The following is an 18,947-nucleotide window of genomic DNA, read 5'->3' as shown; positions in this document are numbered from 1 at the left end:
ATCAATTGTGTATTTCCTGGACATGTTTTTATCTATTCCCATTCATGTAATCAGCTATTTATCAGAATGTCATTATTCTGGCTCCTTCTCCAGGCTTCTGTTGTTTGTCTGGAAGCACAATATCTTGCTGGGCTGATTGGTGTTTGTAGGGAATTATCGTTGTGCGCCAAGCCAGAGTAAACCAAACAAAGCAAGCCGGTGCCTCGCCAGAATCAATCTATCGTCTACAGAAGATGCACAAAAGGAATTCTGCTTTAATCATTCAAAGTTTAGGGGAGACCCAATGTGCAATAGCACAACCTTCCAGCCTGGCTCATGTGTTCTCAGAAAACCTCAGAATAATTGTCTTTCTCGCTCCAACACGCCCGCCAATGAGGCCTGCCAACGATGCCAGCCATGTCCCATCTGCAGCTTAGCATTCTGGGTAAAGCGTCGGCCCAGAGCAGAGAGTGCTTCACGGCGGGAGAGGAGGAGACGAGTCTTTTTGGCCGAAGCCCACCCTGCCGAACTTTCCATCCAGATGTGAGCACAGCGGCAGAGCGGATTAAAGTCTGTCTGTGTCTAAGAGGTGTAGAAGAAGCGAACGTTTCGGCAATCTAAATGGAAATCATGCCATCTGTTTGGAACTGATCCTTGTGACTCAGGCCGAATCTGTATGCCACAAACTGACTCAATGCACTGATCCATAACATAGAGCGACTGAATATGTGAAGTCTTTCTTTTTTTTTTGATGAATTTAGAGCTTCGTGATTGTGATTTAAAAAAAAACAAAAAAAAACAATGACGTCATTATTTAACTCAAGTTAGTTAAGTTTTAATTCAGGCTGTGCAATAAATTGTATTTTAATCATGATCATATACACCTCAGCAATATTTGCCTGCTAATTATCCTGGAAACCTTACATTTTAATTTGGCATGTGTGTTCTCTTGCACTGGTAAGAAGCCTTCACGGGCTTTCATGTTTGCGGTTGCCAGATGTCAAGAGTTTAAATTCCCCAATCTTAAAATCAACAGACACGTCTGTGATTGGGTACAATGCTCAGCTGCTACAAAACACACTGTAAATAGATGCAACAAGAGTAAACTGATATGACAAGTGTATTGACACTTTTCCATAAATCGCAATCTTGCCTGATTTTTTAATTAATTGAGAAGTGCTAGTTAGTGTGTTGAAACACGCCAGACACTCTCTCTGATGGCTAGGAGTGAATAGATTAAGTATTGCAGGTAATGAGCCACTTCTACTTCTAAAACCTTTAGCAATATTATCATCTTTAATGTTTGGAACATGCATTGTGAAGAATGACTTACCCTGCTCAAGCCCATGTGATAACTGCTTTTTTCCAGCTCAAGAGATTCCAGCAGCTCCTCGACAGCCTGAAAACACACAGACACGCATGTATAAAACACAGAGACAGACATAAAGATTTAGTATGTTGTCTAGCTCAGAGAGGCACCAAGTGGACAGAGTGCTGACTGGGGTGCTCTTTCTGTCCAAAAGCTAAGCCACCTTGGGGAAACCAGGTCACAAACAACTGTCTTAATGTCTGACCCCTCTCTTCCACTCACCCATGAGTGCTTTCTTCCTGACAAGATGTCAGGCAAATAACAACATGGCAGGGGATTAAAAAAATCTCTGTGGACTGATGACTAATGGCTAGAGTTTGAGCTAAAAGCACAGGGAGGTATTGAGTGCTCTCTGCAGGGGCACAGGGGCCGACTGGTGACCAGGTTCAGCGGTGAGAGACAAGCGAAAAGCCCGCGTCTCAGACTGAGCAGCAGCAGATAGATCACAGGTCTAATCGGGAATCTGCTGAGAATTTGTTACCAAAGAGAGACCTCAGAAAAGTGTAGCAAAAGCAACATGAAGATAAAGATCATTCTCCTGAGAAATATATTGGCCTATAACACGTTTAAATACTGACTTATTTCTTGAGTGCTATAAAAAAGATCATATACATACAGTACCAGTCAAAAATAGTATGTCAACAACAAACAAAAGTATTGAAAACAGGACCAAAAAAGTAATTAAACTATATTGTTTTATATTACTTTCCTTTACTCTCTGGTCCTTTTATACTATAAAATAAATAACATAAAACTGGATCCACTGTATACTTTAGAATTAATTTAGTTAGTTAAACTATGTTTTAGATTTTTTTTCTTTGCTCTCTGGCCAATAAAAATATAAGGAAAGAAAAGAAAAGAAAAGAAAAGAAAGAGGAGAAAAGAAAAAGGTCCTTTGATCGATTAAAAAAAAAAAAAAAAAAAAAAATCGAATAAAATATTAAAATGAAACAAAATAGTTAATTTTGTTTTTAGTTTAATACATAATCACCATTTGACACATTACCATTTATATTCGTCAAAAAAAACTAAACAAAACAATTTAACATAAGCCTTTGGATCAAACTTTAAGGTAATAAGAAACCTATGTTCATTTAAATATGTACATAGTACATAATAATGTACACATTTAAAATGTACACATATACACATACACGTCCAGTGTATACACAAAAGTTCCCGTTAAGACATTCCAGATCTTTGTAGGCTCAATAACAGAAGCGGGGTCAGCGATAGGACAGGACGCAACTGATAGAGTCGTCACTCTGGGCCCTGATTAAAGCCTTTATTGCCCTGTCACCAGAGCAGAGCTGAGATTAAGGAGGAAAAGATGTGTACTACAGCCCCATTAATCAACAACACAGCTCTCTGCCCTGAGCACTGTCATAATCAATTACACGGAAGAGCAGCTCAAAAAGGAGGAGCCAAGCGGCGTTTGGAAAAACAACAAACTCACAAACACATGCATTAAAAGGACACTCACCCTTCTCTCATCGGTTACAATGTAGTTCCGCCCATGTTTCTTTGTCAGATGAGGAGTCAGCACATCAAAGCGGCGACGGAACTCCGAGAAGACCAAATGATCGGGATAACCTTGAGGAAGAGGAGAGCGTTACAGGAGAAGGACATGAGTGATTCTAGAAAGCTACAAGGTCTGTGGAGGTTCAGTAGAGAGCAATGATGGGGCACTGGTCAGTCGCTTATCTTGAGAATGTTCTGCTTACTCAGGGCTTTAGGCAGAAATGTGCCAAAACATTTTCCTGTGACATTTTGCTGATTTCACTGCAATGTTTTCAAAAAGACTACTCAACAAAAAAAAGCCCATGAACGTCTCCAAGAATAAAAAAACGACATCTAGAATGCTACGTAGCATCTGGCCACGTAAGCCCTACAAAGGTCAAAAAGCCCTGCAAGAAAAACGCGATATTCAGAAAAGTCAAACCTGTATGGAGATTTGAACTTTGAAATCTTTCCTCTCTTCATACATTTTTCCACATTCTCTTCAAAATAAAGGTCACAGATCGATAACCAGGGTCATCCGCTATCTTTATCTAATGTTTAAATGCCTAGCTTTTTGAAGTCTAACCTTGGCGGTAGATACGCAGGGCGTCGAGCAGTTTGGAGCCACGCAGCTGTGCTCGGAGCAAGCACACATCCAGCTGCATGAGGCCGTTGTCACAGCTTTCTCCCTGTGCATCTATCTCCCCAGAGCGAGATGACGGTCCTAACACCTTTAAATCCCCAGCCGGCGTCTCTGCTTTAGGCAGCAGACAGTGCACAAAGTGCACCCTGGACCGCCGCACCGTGTCTATAAGCGCATCCTACAGGAAAAAAAAAATACAACATAGTCATGTTAAGTATAATCCATTTTCAAATATTGGCCGCTACATTTTGACAGCTTTTTCTAAAGTAAGAACATTTGCTTTACAGGTATATTTTTTCATAATGCTTCATTTTATATTTATATTTATATATATATATATATATATATATATATATATATATATATATATATATATATATATATATATATATATATATATATATATATATATATATATAAATATACAAATAGGACATCAGTTATCCTGGTCTAAGATATTCCATTGGCCATCAAAAAAACTGTATCATCAACTTCTAGTCACAATGGTTGACTAACTTATTCATGAGGGTAACTAGTTTATCTAGATTTTCTTTTCCATATTTTAGTGGCAGTACTCTAATTAGCATGCTGAGTTTTAGCTCTAGGATCTTAAAAACACATTTTGCATTTTCTGTTCCAGTCAAGGAGGTTCATAATAAGGTTCCATTCCGTTGCTCTCCATCTAAGCTGTTTTGAATGCATTAGTGTATGGATGCAGCGTTCACATTTGAAGTACTTACTACTTGCAGTTTAATCTGAATGCAGAGGGACTTCTTTTTAACAGCCGCCACACCAGTGGTGAAGGTCTTTCTCATACTTGTGGCCCTGCGCAGGGCCAGCTGTGATCCGCCCTCAAGCCCAGCAATAGAGCCCGACAAAACTGTGGCTCCCCCTGAACGCCCCATAAACAAGCCACTGATATTCTTCCTGCAGAGAGAAGTACACACAGAATGAAATGGATCATTTAACGCCTCCACAAGTCAATTATGCAACATTTGAAATAAGCAAAACTATTGCCATCGTACATAATCATATCTCGGCAGTTGCTTTTTCAGTAACCAGCAACATTAGATTCCCAAACACTAAACATATATTAAACATAAATTTTACCAAAGCAATTCAGGTAACAAAAAACAACATTATAATAATAAATATTAATAATAATAAGTGACAAATATGCTGCGCATTGTGTTTTTAGCAACCCAAACTCGCAGCATTTGCAGAAAGGGAGCTTGCTAAATGTTCGTACCAGCAGGTACATATTAGGGTCTTACTTCTGAGAGTCCTGCAGTAAAATGGCTGCATTCTGGGAGGCAGGATTCTGTTTGGCATGGTTCAACCAGCCGCTAGCATCATATTCCACCCAGTCAGTCCCATGGCTGTGACCCAACAGGAAGTGATGTGCCTTCTCACTCTTTAGCAGCAGGGCAGGGCCTGAGGGATGCATCGAGCACATGAGGTTGCATGGCTTTTTCATACACAGACATTTATATGTTATAGTATGTGCGTAGGTGGGCATGTGGGAGGTGTACTATGTTCTGACCTTTGCTCTCTCCATCCACAGGGCTGTAATAACTGAAGAGTCTCTCCAGTAGAGTTTCCTCTGAGCCCCCGGGCTGCAGAGCTTCCTCCTCCATCAGCCACAGCAGGCCCCTCGCCTCATCTGTCCTGGCCAAGGTCCGCACCTAAATCAGACGAAAATGCCAGAACGCTTTGTTAGACAGGGCTCGGTAAAATAAACCGGTGAGCAGGGGACATAACCAATTCAAACGCCAATTCGAGCCCCCAATTTTGGGCTGAAGTATATATACTTTTTAATATCTAACCCTGTAAAAGCCTGACATACAAATTAACATTCAAAAAAATCATATCTTAATTTTAAAATCAAAGCTCTGTAAACTTTATTGCGGAGGGCAAAACATGTAATACAATAAAATATGATTCAAGGATGAACAGATAAAGCTTGATGTATCACATATGATGCACACAATTTAACAAGATTATCAATACATAATTTATTCTGAAAATCAAGTAAACCTATGTCTAGTATTCATGTGTTCGTCTTGAAATGCTACAAATTTGACAATTTAAGTTAAGTTGCTCTTACATTTCATTAAAATCTGTATGAATTTAAATAAGTATAAATCAGGCATCTAGTAGATTGTGTACAACAGCTTTTGTTCTTAATAAATACACATGAAATATGATGAAGTAGACTTTACAGATTTAATCCACGGAATAAAAAAAACATGTGAACGTAACGACACTCATGCACGAACGGCATACAACTGTATAAACCTGAAAGCACTACCAACTCATCAGTCTCCGCAATTTCTTTTTGAAATTCTTTTTCACCAAGACTCTTCACATGAATCATCAGTGCAAAATAACAAGACATTAGACCCGAAAGCGTGCGCTGCACTGTGGCTATAACAGCTCAATCTCTCTCAAGAACTCTGTTTACTCTCAATTCAAGCCACATTCATTCATCAAGACTGTGCATTGTTTAATTTACTTTTCATTTCATATTTCGATAATGACCTCAAACACAACATTAGTCATTACATGAAAGCAATTACTATCCTTTATAGAATAAGAGAGAGGAGGAGAAAACGAGGGGAAAAAAGATGAGCTATTAGTCTTGGGCTCCTCATTAAAGGCCTGTATTAAGTAAGAGCTCCAGGGCAGTCAGGCAGGCATTTTTAAACCTTACACTCTGGCTGTCTACTTAAGCAATTAATACCAGTAATGGCTTCTCCCTTGTTCTGCATTACCGCACTGACACTTTGCAGGCTGCCGAATAACTGCGGATGAGACCGGTGCGGAAAAGAACTTACAGCAATTACGTTGGCTTATGAATATGCTCGGAATGTGTCTTTAAATATTACTTTTCACACTGATGAGACAGTCGCCACTATGCCTCTGTCCTATTTCCATCAGGCGCAGATTGGCTAATTAACTCGTCAGGGTTGTTTTAACGAGCGCTTTCAATTACTTAATTTTTAAAGTGCTCATTTGACAATTTATGAATTTCTTTCAAAACTTCGGCAAATTGAAAAGCAGAGAAAGGCTTAAAAAGATTACATGACTACACGGGCATTTGTACTTCTACTTCTACTTCATGTGGCGAAACCGTAATTGGTGATCGTGACCACTGGCATGCAAAACACTTCAGTAGTGACACTCGGAGGAGATTGTCGGGAATAAAATCACACTCATTGTATGTGCAATCAGTCAAGTATCACTGACCCATTCTAATCTAAAATCCTTTTTAAGTCAAGGATGCCTGGTTAAATCTATTAATTAATTCACGAAGACTGTATACACACATACGTGTATATAGATTTATACAGGATGAAATGTCGTCAAAGCAACAGATGCTTTGTAAAATGTAAGGCGCAAATAATATCGGAGCTAAAAACTGCATACAGCCTCACACATGTCTCTTGATTCCAATGCGCTTCAGATTTAACAGGGACTATTAAGCATGATCCCGACACATTTTGTGAGAGAGACAATGTCATCAAAAGTGCTTTCATTAACAAAGATGCTGAACGCTGTGCCTCAGGAAGAGGGAGGGCGCTTCCCACTCGATGCCCACCCACACACATACAGAGAAAAAGAACAGCCTCTCCGCTCTCATTAACATCCCAGAAAGCCACGTTCTTGACACGCTGGTGCAGCAACGACTGGCTAGATACGACAGTATAATAACTTACCACAACAGATAACAACTTTGAGGTTGAGTTTGCGCTCAAACGACAAACTAAAAGGACACAAAAGTCATCGACTAGAACTTTCAAGCAGTCAAACTGAATTTTCCCCAACGTTGTGAGAGACGAGGGAAAACTCAGTGATTCAAGTCACTGCTGAAACAGAAAAGCACACATTCTCTAGATAAGGCCCCTTTGGGGACAGGCTGGGATGCACTACAAAAACCTGAGGTGGAAAGAAAAGATGAGGGGAGAGAAGAGTTGCTTACCAATGCTTGAGTGGAGGCTTGGTCTATAGCTGATACAGAGAGTGACGTACTGGACTCTATGTCATCTAATGCAAGCTCTATGTTTTCCTAAACAGGGATAGAGGGAGTATTAGTCAGCTATGATTTCAAACTGATTTTTGGGTTAAAGGATTGTTTTGTGTGTCTGACACCATATTTTCTCTTGTTCTATGATTTTCAGCCTTGTGGACAAGTATAAAAAAATAAATAAAAAAACAAGAGGCTTAAAATCGGAATGATAAAAACTCAAGCATGAAAATTGATCAATTCAAGACATTTGATTAAAGGTGCTGTAAGCGATTCGTATGAAATGGCAGTCCAACAAAATGAATTTGGTGTCCTAAAATATCAGGCCAGTCTCTATAACAGCCCTATGTTCTGTGAACTGCCAACAATGTATGAGCGCTGACCAATCAGATCACTGAATTATTTTCTGCCGGTCAATGATTTTACGCAATTGCAGCAAGCACCGTAACTGAAGTTAAACAATATTGAGAAGTTGTTACTTTTTTGTCACAATTTAACAGTCGAAATGGAGCAAGGGCGGGGTTTTAGAAATTACCAATGAATAAAGGTGAGGTGAGCAAATTTCAAAAAAAGTATGCGAATACAAAACATAAACAAAAGTCTGTAGGGAGTTCCAGAACATCGCTTACAGCACCATTATCTCTATGACTGATCTCTGATTGGCTCATGTACTTAGCCTGATTATTGATTTTTGTTAACAAGGCAAGCAAGCACATTTGATTATGACAGCTTAGACAAACAGGTTAATTCTGCATAATTAAATTTGAGGTTGTAATTAAATCAACTCAATCGATTTAGCTCGGCTAGACAGAGCCCAAATGAATTGAGCCTATAATTTATTTAAAAAAACCAACAAAAAAAAAAAAAGAATAATTTGATAGTTGTAACAGGGTGGACTGCTGCACCTCCTTGTAGCGTTCTAGCTCCTGTACAAAAGTGCGTTCGTGGAAAAGCGTTTGTAGACGTTCTTGTGTATAGTTGTGGCACAGCTCCTCAAAGGTGGCTCCGCGGTCCCGCTTCGTAAACTTTGGGTTCTGGAATCCCGGTGTGTCCACAATAAGCAGAGAGCACAGGGAATGCTGACTCGACTTCAGCGCTCTAAACCAGAACAAACATACAATAGATATACATTTAATGTATGTTAAGCGCTTTCAAACAATCCAGGCATTTTTCTTGTTCAGAAAAGAAACTGGGATGTATGTTAGACAATTTAGAAGCCTACGTTATGAATGTTCTGACCGCGAGAGGTAACAAACATTACCGGTTAACAAGTGAGATGACCAGAGTAAAGAGTTCAGAGTAGAGTCCAGCAGCCATGGCCTCCAGACACTCCAGAGCTGTGATCTTTGGAGCTGCGAGGCAAAACATACATTTTAATACTGCCAAAGCCAGCAAACAGCTTCTTTGTATCAGAGGTCTTGTATTGTGCTTATACTTACCCGAGTTTTCTCCTGTCCCGGTATCATCTGGTCCCTGGCGGAATGAGGTGGATCTCTGTAAGGTTCCCTTGGGCTGGTGTTTGAAGATAGAAGACGAGAGTTCTTCTAGGGTGCAACCCAAGAGGTAAGCCGCCTTCTGGGCCCACTCGTGGCGTGCAAATTGTTTCCGACCCGCTGTGAGATGCACAGGGACAGCATAAATACCATGCTGAATGAAGCAACACTAATGACTGTGGGGCTCTTATGGTATCTGACGAAAGTCTTATGCAATTCCGCTGATTACATATTGTATGTATTGCCATGTCAGCTTTAGAATACATGTTTTAGGTACAGATCCACTTTTAATCAAAATGGCAAAAGCTTTTAATGAAGGAGAGCAGTGGTGTTCACCTGGTCGACTGCAAATTAAAGTAGGCTGCAGGTCACGGACGATAAAAATGTGACTAACTAGGATTATGCTTATTTAGAATATCAGTTTTGAAGGAAGTAGAAACTCGTTCCATATATTTTTCGTTATTCAAATTTGTCATCCAGTCAATCACTGGTATTTTCATGCAAATCCATCTGTTACTTGGTAAACACTTGCCAAATTAAGCAGATGCCATGAACAAGCTGTGTGACAGGTTCTCATCCTCAAACATCATGAAGAAAACTACAAAAGGTAAAACAAAATACATCCCACAAAGGATTAAATATGGATTCAACTGAAACGCATAAATTTTAGGATTACTGGCTACTGGAAATATTCTAAAAACATCATTGTAAATATTAGTTCTGGGCAACAATTAATTGTGTTTATACACACATAATAAATACAGTACACATACACATATTATATAAACAGAAACTATTTATTTGCAATGCAGTTAAACTACTAATTAACTAATTCCCAGCACTAGTAAATGTCATGTTATTCATTTTGTATATGTCTAGGCATATAAATCTCATGATTTTTAAATATAAATAAAAATATTTAGTTAAATACACTTGAATATAATTGAATGTTTTATCAAAAATTAGGAATGGGGTTTGTACAACAAGCTATTTTGGTACCATATTTTCATTATTCAATGTTCAATTCAACCACTGTTGAAAACCACCAACTCTCCATAAAACTCTCACTTTCTAAACTGTTAAAATTGGACCGATGACATCCGTTCTAATGTTTAGACATCCCAGAAACCGTTTAGACATCACAGAAAACGAGTCAGCTTTTAAAAAATCTTTCGAAGGTTTTCAATTGTTTCCAGCGGATATTGCTCCGACTGACCTCAGAGCAAAATCACAAGAAGAGTGACACGCAAGCTGCAGTGAGGTTGCCGCAACCAGAAGAGGTCGCAGAGAGAAAGACGAAAAACAACGCAGGCCTCTGGTGGAATAGATGAACGCCAAAAATAAACAAGAACTGAGAGCGAACAGGCTTTTTATTTGTGTTTGCGTCTTAACAACAGAAAAGCACTGCAGAAATGAAAAGTCTACAACATGGAGAAACATCAGAGAGCCTGAGCCTTATAAGACAACAAAGTTACGATGCTCCCCTCCCTCACCCGCACATATTCCCACCAAAGTTTTATCTAAGCTTCAAGACTAAGACATGGTTATAAACCTCTGAAAGAAAAGAAGCCCAGCAGAGAAATGAAAGAAGAAAGAAAAGAAGACAATAAGAATGCAAATGGAAATGTCTGGCAACTACGATAACAGCGTAAAACCACACACACATACACAAATGAGGTGTTTGCTTGTTGTGCTGATATATAATATTCATGCTCTTTACCTTCATCAGCTTCTGCTTTGTAACGGCATGCAACATGCAAGTAGAGAAGAAGAGGTTAGAACATGACAGACATTTTTCAGTATTGTACAAACAAGGAACCAAAAATGTAATCGTTAGCACACAAACTCTCACATATACACATATTACTGGCTCTTCCATGCATTTTCAGTAGGCATTTCCACTGCATATTAGTAGTCAATTAGTACAATGCACCTTTCCATTGGCTGGCGAATAAATGGCAAAATAGCATATATCAGGACTAGTAATAAACTTAAATCTAAACTTTTTTTTTTGCATATTATTATTTTGTATATTAATTAATTTTGTTTGTATATTTTGAAGCAATATTTTGTATATTAATTTATTTTGTTGGTATATACTGTAGAAAAGTTATATTAATAGTTATATAAATATTAATAATTGTTTATAGCTTTCTTTAAAAAGGGTATTTCCTCAAAAGAACACGTGGGTAGTAAAAATTGGGACTGTGTCCTATGGTGTGAAATAACAAAAATGTAGGAAAAAAAAAAAAAAAAACATGAAAAATGTATCTTCATTCTTAGAGTTGAGAGAGGTTTATCATTAAATGTTAAAAGGTTTTTCTTTTTTACGTCACAACATAGCACACATTCATACATCAACTACCTGTGTACATGTTACATTGTAATTTATTTATTGTAGTTTATTATTTCAGTTGCTTTGGACTACAAAATCAATAAATGTGAATTACGTAAGCCTGCTCATGGCAATTTTTGGTTATGTACTGTACACTACTATTCATTCGGGGATCGGTAAGATCAATGTTTATGAAAGTATTACAAAATTCTTCCTGACTCCAAAGCTGATCTGTAGTGTTTATCAAGCTGTAGATAAGTTTTTGACACTTTTTAAAATGTACTTGCCTTTACTCAGAACAACAATAGACTTGAGCAAGGTAAATACCAGACGCAACACAAAGCAGAACAATACTGCCCCCTGCTGTACGGACAGTCACATACGACTGAGTGACAGGAGACAAAGACATCTTCATAATCACTCAATATACTGTCCTGAAGGTGAAAAAAAGCTTTACCAGTTATGATGTTTGATGTCACATAATGGTAGTTTTTAGTATCAACTGAAGCAGCATTAGTACCTCCTGCACTAGTTTGAGAGAGACACAGGAATGACATGCAGGTAACAGGACAGAGTGCCAGACTAAAACGAACGGATCCACTGCAGATACATCATATCAGCAACAAACTACTACACATTACATACAGTTAAAACAGACCGATGAGCATGTATTAAAATGCAGGCCAAACCCTTCATTACTGGATCATTTGGAAAAGAGCTCATTTCTATGATGTTATAAGACAACACACACACACACACACACACACACACACACACACACACACACAATTTGAATATTCCCAGCTATTTCTGAGTTTCCCATGACTGTGGACCCTGGAGACGGCATGTAGACAGTACAGTTTAGAGTCTGGTGATTAAAAGGTTCATTAATACATCATCCTCTGACTGCATGAGGGGGAAGTGATATCACAGTGTGTGAATACCGAGCCATCCATCCTCATTAGAGCTAAAGACACACACATCTCTCTAAACTCCTCAACATCAAACTGTTTCCTGAGCTGCTTGTCTGTCCTCTGTTTGAGCTCAGTAAGCAGACAGTAAGTCGGCCCTAATTAATAAAGTCTGTTTCTGTGCTTGTTAGGCGTTTTGAGCATTTTATCTCATTACGGCTTTTTTTGAAGCTCTCCAGTTCTGATGTGTAAAGAGAAAGCTGTCGAATGTTTCTGTGAGTTAAATTAGCACGGAGACAGCAGCGTGGGGCTTAAAGGGGAAGTCTTGTAATCAAAGCAAGCTATTAAACTTTCTAAATTCGTTTTTTCTAAGGGTTTATGCTGGGGTTATGGGTTTGCCATGATATGTCAGACTGACTGACTGAGTGAGCATATTACCTTTCGTGGCTCCTGCAGCTCCAAGATGGTAAATGGCTCCAAGGATGAGCCACAGAGCTTTCTGTTCATCAGAAGAGATGCCCAGAACCTTCATAGCTGCCTGCAGTTTAGTGAACTGTTGTGATGCCTTTTGCTTGTCCTCAGACTGTGTATACACACACACACACACACACACACACAACAAAAGAATATTAGATGGCAAATTAAATGAAATGATTATGTCTGCTGGTAAACTCTATCCATTCAAAACTAACCTTAGTTTGAGGCACAATCCCAAAAGCGCTGTTCTCTGCAAAGTGGTTAAAATGCAACTCCGTTCTGCAGGAAAATTGAAATACAAATCAAGTTATTAATTATACAGTTACTTTACAGATTTCTTCAATAGTGCAAGCTTTCTGAGAACAGAAAAGTTGGGTTCAAACTAAATAACTGAACGTTGTGAGATTACCTAAGTGTGCTATCTGCTCCAGCCATCATGTAATAAAAAACATTAAAAGTGGACTCGGTCTCTGGTCGTTTTACCACTCGCAGCTTCTCCAGCAGCATTGTCTACACATAAAAGAAAGATCAATGAGTCTCGGTAAAATTCATTACAAAAAAAATATTCCTAACAGAACTACTATTTATGCAACTACACAAAATAAATTATGTTCTTCGCCCATTTTAAAAGGGTAAGTTTTAAAGTATTTTACTACAGAATTATTACAAATATTAAGACAATATTTTAATTACTCATTATTATTATTTATTGAAAAAAAACTTATTTTATAAAAAGGTAGCAGGGGGGTTGTTAGATTGCCATTTAGCTATTAGTGAGTACAATGTGTATTTTTACATAATTTAGATATGACCCAAACAAACCTGAATGGAGGCAGAGGCCACCTGACCAGCCTGGTCAAAATCCAGCGAGACGATCTGGGAAAAGCGGCTTGCGTTATTGTTCATGGAGGTGGCACTGTTTCCAAAGGCCTCTAGGATTGTGTAGACAGCTTGCCATTTCTCAGCTGGAGGAGACACACATTAATATTTAACTAAAAAACTCACGCTTTATCACTGACCGCACTAGAAGACATTATCCTGCATACAGAGTCAAGCGCACGGCGATAACATCAAGGCCTCTTTAATGGTATAGTTGATGAGCACTGTAGTCTTCATTAGGTCATTATTGACCAAGCAGGGGTTGAGCAGGCTTTGATGATGGCTAATTATCAGAGTGCTTTAGTGAGCATCATTAGCACAGCCCTCATCTGTCAGCGCTCACACTCTCTCCACGCTACACAAGCCCATTTCCAGTGACTGCATGGCACCCTTGCATTCACCCTTTACCACAGGCTGTTTAAGCTTTTCAAGCACATGGTATGACATTATGCAGCTAAAAATGGAAATACTTAATGGCTATGTTATATTGGCCAATATTAGCTTGGTTACAAAAAAATATATGTTTTTACATTGCATCGCACTTTTACAAACTTTTAGATTGGAGGTTACGTTACACTATGCTATGTTACGTTGATGTGCATGAAAAATCTACATTTATTTTGTTAGAGCATTCATTAGTGCAAGTCAATCTTTATAAACTTTAATCCAAATGCGCAAATGCTACTTCCCTCCAAAATGACGGCCTACTCTGATGACATCGGTTTAATAGCTTGGGCGTGAGCATGACATCATTAACCACACCCCTCCAACTGTTAGTGTTAATTTCTGAGTGAAACATCTACATTAATACATCCATCAATTTGCAGTAGAAAAAAAAACAAGCCACGTCCTCTTGGTGCATCACTAGAAACCCATTTAAAAATGCTAGGAGATTATTTTGGCTCTTGTTTCTGTACCAGTAAAGATCTTTCCGGTGCTGCCTGCGATGGACACCAGGTACTGGACTAAATGCTGGCAGTTTGTGGTCTTGCCACTGCCGCTCTTTCCCAGCAGCACTACAGACTGGTCCTGCCGTGTTGTCAAAAGATTTCGGTAGGCTGACTGGGCCACTGCATATATATGAGGGGCTGTGTCTTCCCGCCGACAGCCTTTGAACATGTGCATCACCTGAAATAACAGAGAGAGAAAAAAAAACTACTTCTAACACTCTGACAAACACATTCATTTTCTTAATGTCTCTTGCCCAAGAAAACAAAAGTCTGTGGACAAGCTTAATGAAGATCATTGTTGGGAAAACAAAAGCAAGGAGTTTACAGGCCAAACTAATAATCTAATAATCTTAATGTATTACAGAGCGTTTATTTTCTGTACAACAGAAAAGTCAATAATGGAAACCTTAAAGCCTCAAATGTAAACCCATAAACATTAATTTCCCAATGAAGGGAAAATCAATAGCTGTTAATTTGAAAAAGCGATGTAAACCATCTTTCCAGCACGAGTGCAATACCCTTTTCGCATATATCATAGTTTCAGCTTTAGATTGTAAAAAACCACTTATCACGGCACATAATCAGCTTGATCCATATTAATGCAAAATCACTTAATTAGGACCAATGACCGAAAGAAATTCTCTTTTGGATTGTAATTACATTTTATGGGTAGCAATTCATCTTGCATGAAAACCAATAAACTCATTAGCAGCTTTGAGTTGCCAGTTTCCTATTGCGTTTAACTGATGATGGGACAGTTGTAGAAAATGTAATATATAACACCCATTGCATGGCTGCCACAGTGAGTAGCCCCAACTATAATCGCATGCTGTCAAGAGTATAATGAACTAGGAGGTTATGTGAGCTTTTGCCGCCTACAGTAAATGTAGCATATTTAGATGTAAGAAGTGTGAAAGAAAACAAAGGCTCTAACCTTCTCTGAGTACATGGAGGGGGCGCTGGTAGGGTTGATGATCACCATGTTGGGCCCTGCGTATGTGTGGATGAGATTTCCTCCATAGCGCTGGCGCAAGGAATGCATGACACTGGACTCGTTCAGATAGAGCAGAGCTGCCAAGTCCTCGCAGCGGTCAAATGACGGAGGGTTCGCCTGGAATGAGAGATTTCAAAATCTGACTAGTGATTCACGGAAAGTTGAAAAACAAAGAAATGGAGTATGAGGTTTTAAAATGATGTGATTTAGCCATAATAGCCTTAAGACTTCATGCCAAGTCTTTAATGCAATTTAAAACTTGTCAAGCTGAACTCTGGATACAGCTTAGCAATTCCCTCAGTGAACAGATGGTTCAAAAACTTGATTTGAGGTCAGCCTTGACATTATGGAAATCATCAGCTCAGGGCTGCTCTTCACCAACTGTGCCAGGCAGGAAGTGAGCTGATAATATTGCCCAGCATATGCCTCATCAAGGCCTAATAGTGCAAACTCTGAAAATTCTATTAGTCTATGATATTAGACTTCTCGGTCTGTCTAAATAAGTCAATCTGTCGGTTTTAAAAATTAGGCCAAATCCCATCCGTTTATCTGTGACCCATATCTTGGCATCATTTTCTTTCACCCTGTGCACGTTACCCAGGGCCCACCTGTGCCTGTCTAACCCTCACATGTCTCTGGATTCAGGCCAGATTGTAAAAGAGTTCTGCAAAAAAAAAAAAAAACTCTGTGCATGAGCCCTGCAGACCTGAAGACTGTTGATTCCACAGCACCATAGTGAAAGGGATCATTGTTTTCTGTTGTGATTGTGCAATCTGAACTGAATGTGATGAAATGAGATCAGATGGGATTGTGTACAGCATTTTCATTTCCTGGCTGCACTCAAAAATCAGCACAGCACGACTAGAGTAAACCTCATCATGAACAAAATGACTCTTATGGGACATTTCTTCTAACGTATCACACAAAAGCACTCACACATGTCTGGGTTTAAATCAGTCTGACAAATCATTCAGTAAATCTCTGCATTTGAACCAGTGTTGCCAACTGATTTCAACTGAAAGTAAAACCGGTAGCTAAATGTGACCAGAAGACATCATAATGACAAATTCTCTGATTTGAATAAAGTCGAAGAACTATTTGTATACTTGAGGGTAATTACTCTCATGTTGTTCCAAACTTTTGTCTTTCCAACTTTTTATCTTTGGAACACAAATTAAGATTAAGCTTTCTGACCCTGCATAGACAGCAGTACAACAAACTTAGGTCCAGAAATTGGAAAGAAATATCACACAAAGAAAATGAAAATAATGACTTTATTCAACAATTTCTTCTCTTCTGTGTTCGTTAAAATGATGGTCGAACCACTAATGATCACATGGACTATTTTAACAGTGTCCTTACTATCTTTTGGCTTTGAATGTTGTAGTTGTTTTGCTGTCTATGCTCATTCTGGAGGTCAAAAACTTTGTAAAAAGACATATTTAGATTGTTCAAAATATCATCTGTAAGATGCATTTAGAAAATAGAAATTTTCATTTTGCCTGTGAATAAAAACTCTTATTTATTTGTGCATACTAAAAAGCAGATAAACAGCCTTGACAACTGACCTTCTCTATGTCATCTTCGTCCACGTCCAGTACTGTCCCATCATGCTCCAGTTTGATTTTCACTTTCCCCTCTGGTAGACTTCCAGCCTCTGTCTTCACAACAGTGGCTGTAAAAACACCAGTGAACACAGTGAATATTTTTATTTCTGATTTCACACAACATCATTCCAAAAACAAAATAAAAACAGACTTCTAAAATTAAAGCGCTACTCATCATAATAGTAATGAAACCCGTAATGTTACAAATGGCATAAAATCAAAATCGACCCCATTTTCTTTCTTAATAAATGTCCCTTGTGTTCTTGTGTGTGAATATCCGTGCGCAATTTTCTAAGGGAGAAAAGGTTTTCATAATCTTTCATCAAAATGCAATAATGTTCTCCATATCTGAAATGACTTTCTTCTCCACTCTAGCTCAATATTCTATTTGCACATAGAAATGTGTCGAATTATGGAAGTTTAATGAGTATAAAATGCCACTTCCTGCTGTCTTCAATTTAAAATAATACTGTAGGGTTCATTTTGCACGGCTTCCGTACTAACCCAGAGAGAATCCATCCTTGTGGACCAGCCACACTTTCTCCGTACCGTACCATGCCTGCTCTGCAGCTATCTGCTCCTCTGTTTTCACCTGTGAAGGACATAGAAACATCAGTTAAACTCATTATTTATGGCTTTGCACAGGCCTTTTGAACAGGAACATCACTGATACGCTTCAAATCCACTCCATGCATTTGTCCACGCTTATCAGAGAAAGACGGTTATCATTTAATGACACAAAAAGTGTCTTTTTACCCTGATCTGAGACCTCTACTGACAGAATAACAATCAGAATACCAAGAGGTGCCAGATCAGTCCAAAATAAACTGTTTCTCCATTGTCTGCAGTGGGAAATGAGCTTAAAATGCTGTGGGCTGTCATGCAAAATGGGAAGAGTTTAACGGATGAAGTAGATGAAGCCAACTCGGGCATCAAATGATGGACGGGGTCAGATTACAAGCCTGATGTTCTGGTTGTCTGGGCATGTCTGATTCCACTGCACTCATGCTTGACCTACACACACTGGTCTGAACATGAACTCTACCGCTGTGAAGGGCTGACAGTGAGAGATAGTGTATCAGCGATCCATTGATTGTGTTCCAGTTCACAAGTTTCTCTCCTCTGGTGTTTGGTTAGTATACCGTGTTATTGTTGTAGATAAACTGGTACACTCTACAAGTACAGTGGCACATGTGAAGGAAGGGTAGAAAACACTACAGCACAGTTAATAACAATTCAAATGCTAATTAAAATGTTAGATGACTCCAGATTGCCTGTTTTGCTATCTCTGAGTGTCTCTCTCAATCACGGCTCTACGGTTGGGGTTGTCGATGAAATGGGATGGGTGCGAGCACAACACTCCACAACACAAGGGCAAGTCTGACACGACAGATCAAGGGTGGGATAATGCAGGTGAACTACGGCACACACATAGCAGAAAGCAGACCTTAGGATGGGCGGCAGCGGCATGGTCTGCCTTTAGGATTGCCACGGGGTCCTCCTCCACCTGTCCCTGTGAGACGGCAGGTCGGCATGAGGGGGCAAGAGCAGCGTTAGACATCATCACACTTTATAAAGTGCATCTCTCAAACACAGTCATTCAGTGTAATAGCCTGCCTCAGCTCCACACACAGAGCATCTAAAGCATCCTGTGAATAAAAAGGGTTATTGATATGTGATATATCAGCGTAAGGCACTATGGTCACCCTTATGGAGAAAAACATTTAGCATGGAGAATCTCATGAAACCTGTCAAAAGCAGGTCATATTTAGTAAAGGTTATA

At 39.0% G+C, this 18,947-nt stretch overlaps 1 protein-coding gene across 1 annotated transcript in view; it reads right to left on the bottom strand.

The window, feature by feature from the left end:
- LOC122358500 (unconventional myosin-XVIIIa-like) overlaps window positions 1-18,947 on the bottom strand; it is a 63,321-nt gene that overhangs the window by 35,873 nt on the left and 8,501 nt on the right. Inside the window, 20 exon segments of the mRNA XM_043258318.1 lie at window positions 1,313-1,378; window positions 2,832-2,941; window positions 3,435-3,669; window positions 4,232-4,418; window positions 4,766-4,925; window positions 5,035-5,176; window positions 7,474-7,560; window positions 8,424-8,616; window positions 8,780-8,870; window positions 8,958-9,131; window positions 10,732-10,743; window positions 12,696-12,840; window positions 12,950-13,013; window positions 13,144-13,244; window positions 13,557-13,699; window positions 14,531-14,741; window positions 15,498-15,674; window positions 17,126-17,232; window positions 17,669-17,756; window positions 18,612-18,677. Coding sequence (XP_043114253.1) covers window positions 1,313-1,378; window positions 2,832-2,941; window positions 3,435-3,669; window positions 4,232-4,418; window positions 4,766-4,925; window positions 5,035-5,176; window positions 7,474-7,560; window positions 8,424-8,616; window positions 8,780-8,870; window positions 8,958-9,131; window positions 10,732-10,743; window positions 12,696-12,840; window positions 12,950-13,013; window positions 13,144-13,244; window positions 13,557-13,699; window positions 14,531-14,741; window positions 15,498-15,674; window positions 17,126-17,232; window positions 17,669-17,756; window positions 18,612-18,677 — 2,559 coding nt within the window.

The sequence above is a fragment of the Puntigrus tetrazona genome, chromosome 15, assembly GCF_018831695.1.
Source record: "Puntigrus tetrazona isolate hp1 chromosome 15, ASM1883169v1, whole genome shotgun sequence".
NCBI lineage: Eukaryota > Metazoa > Chordata > Actinopteri > Cypriniformes > Cyprinidae > Puntigrus > Puntigrus tetrazona.
This window is presented reverse-complemented; position numbering and strand designations above follow the sequence as displayed.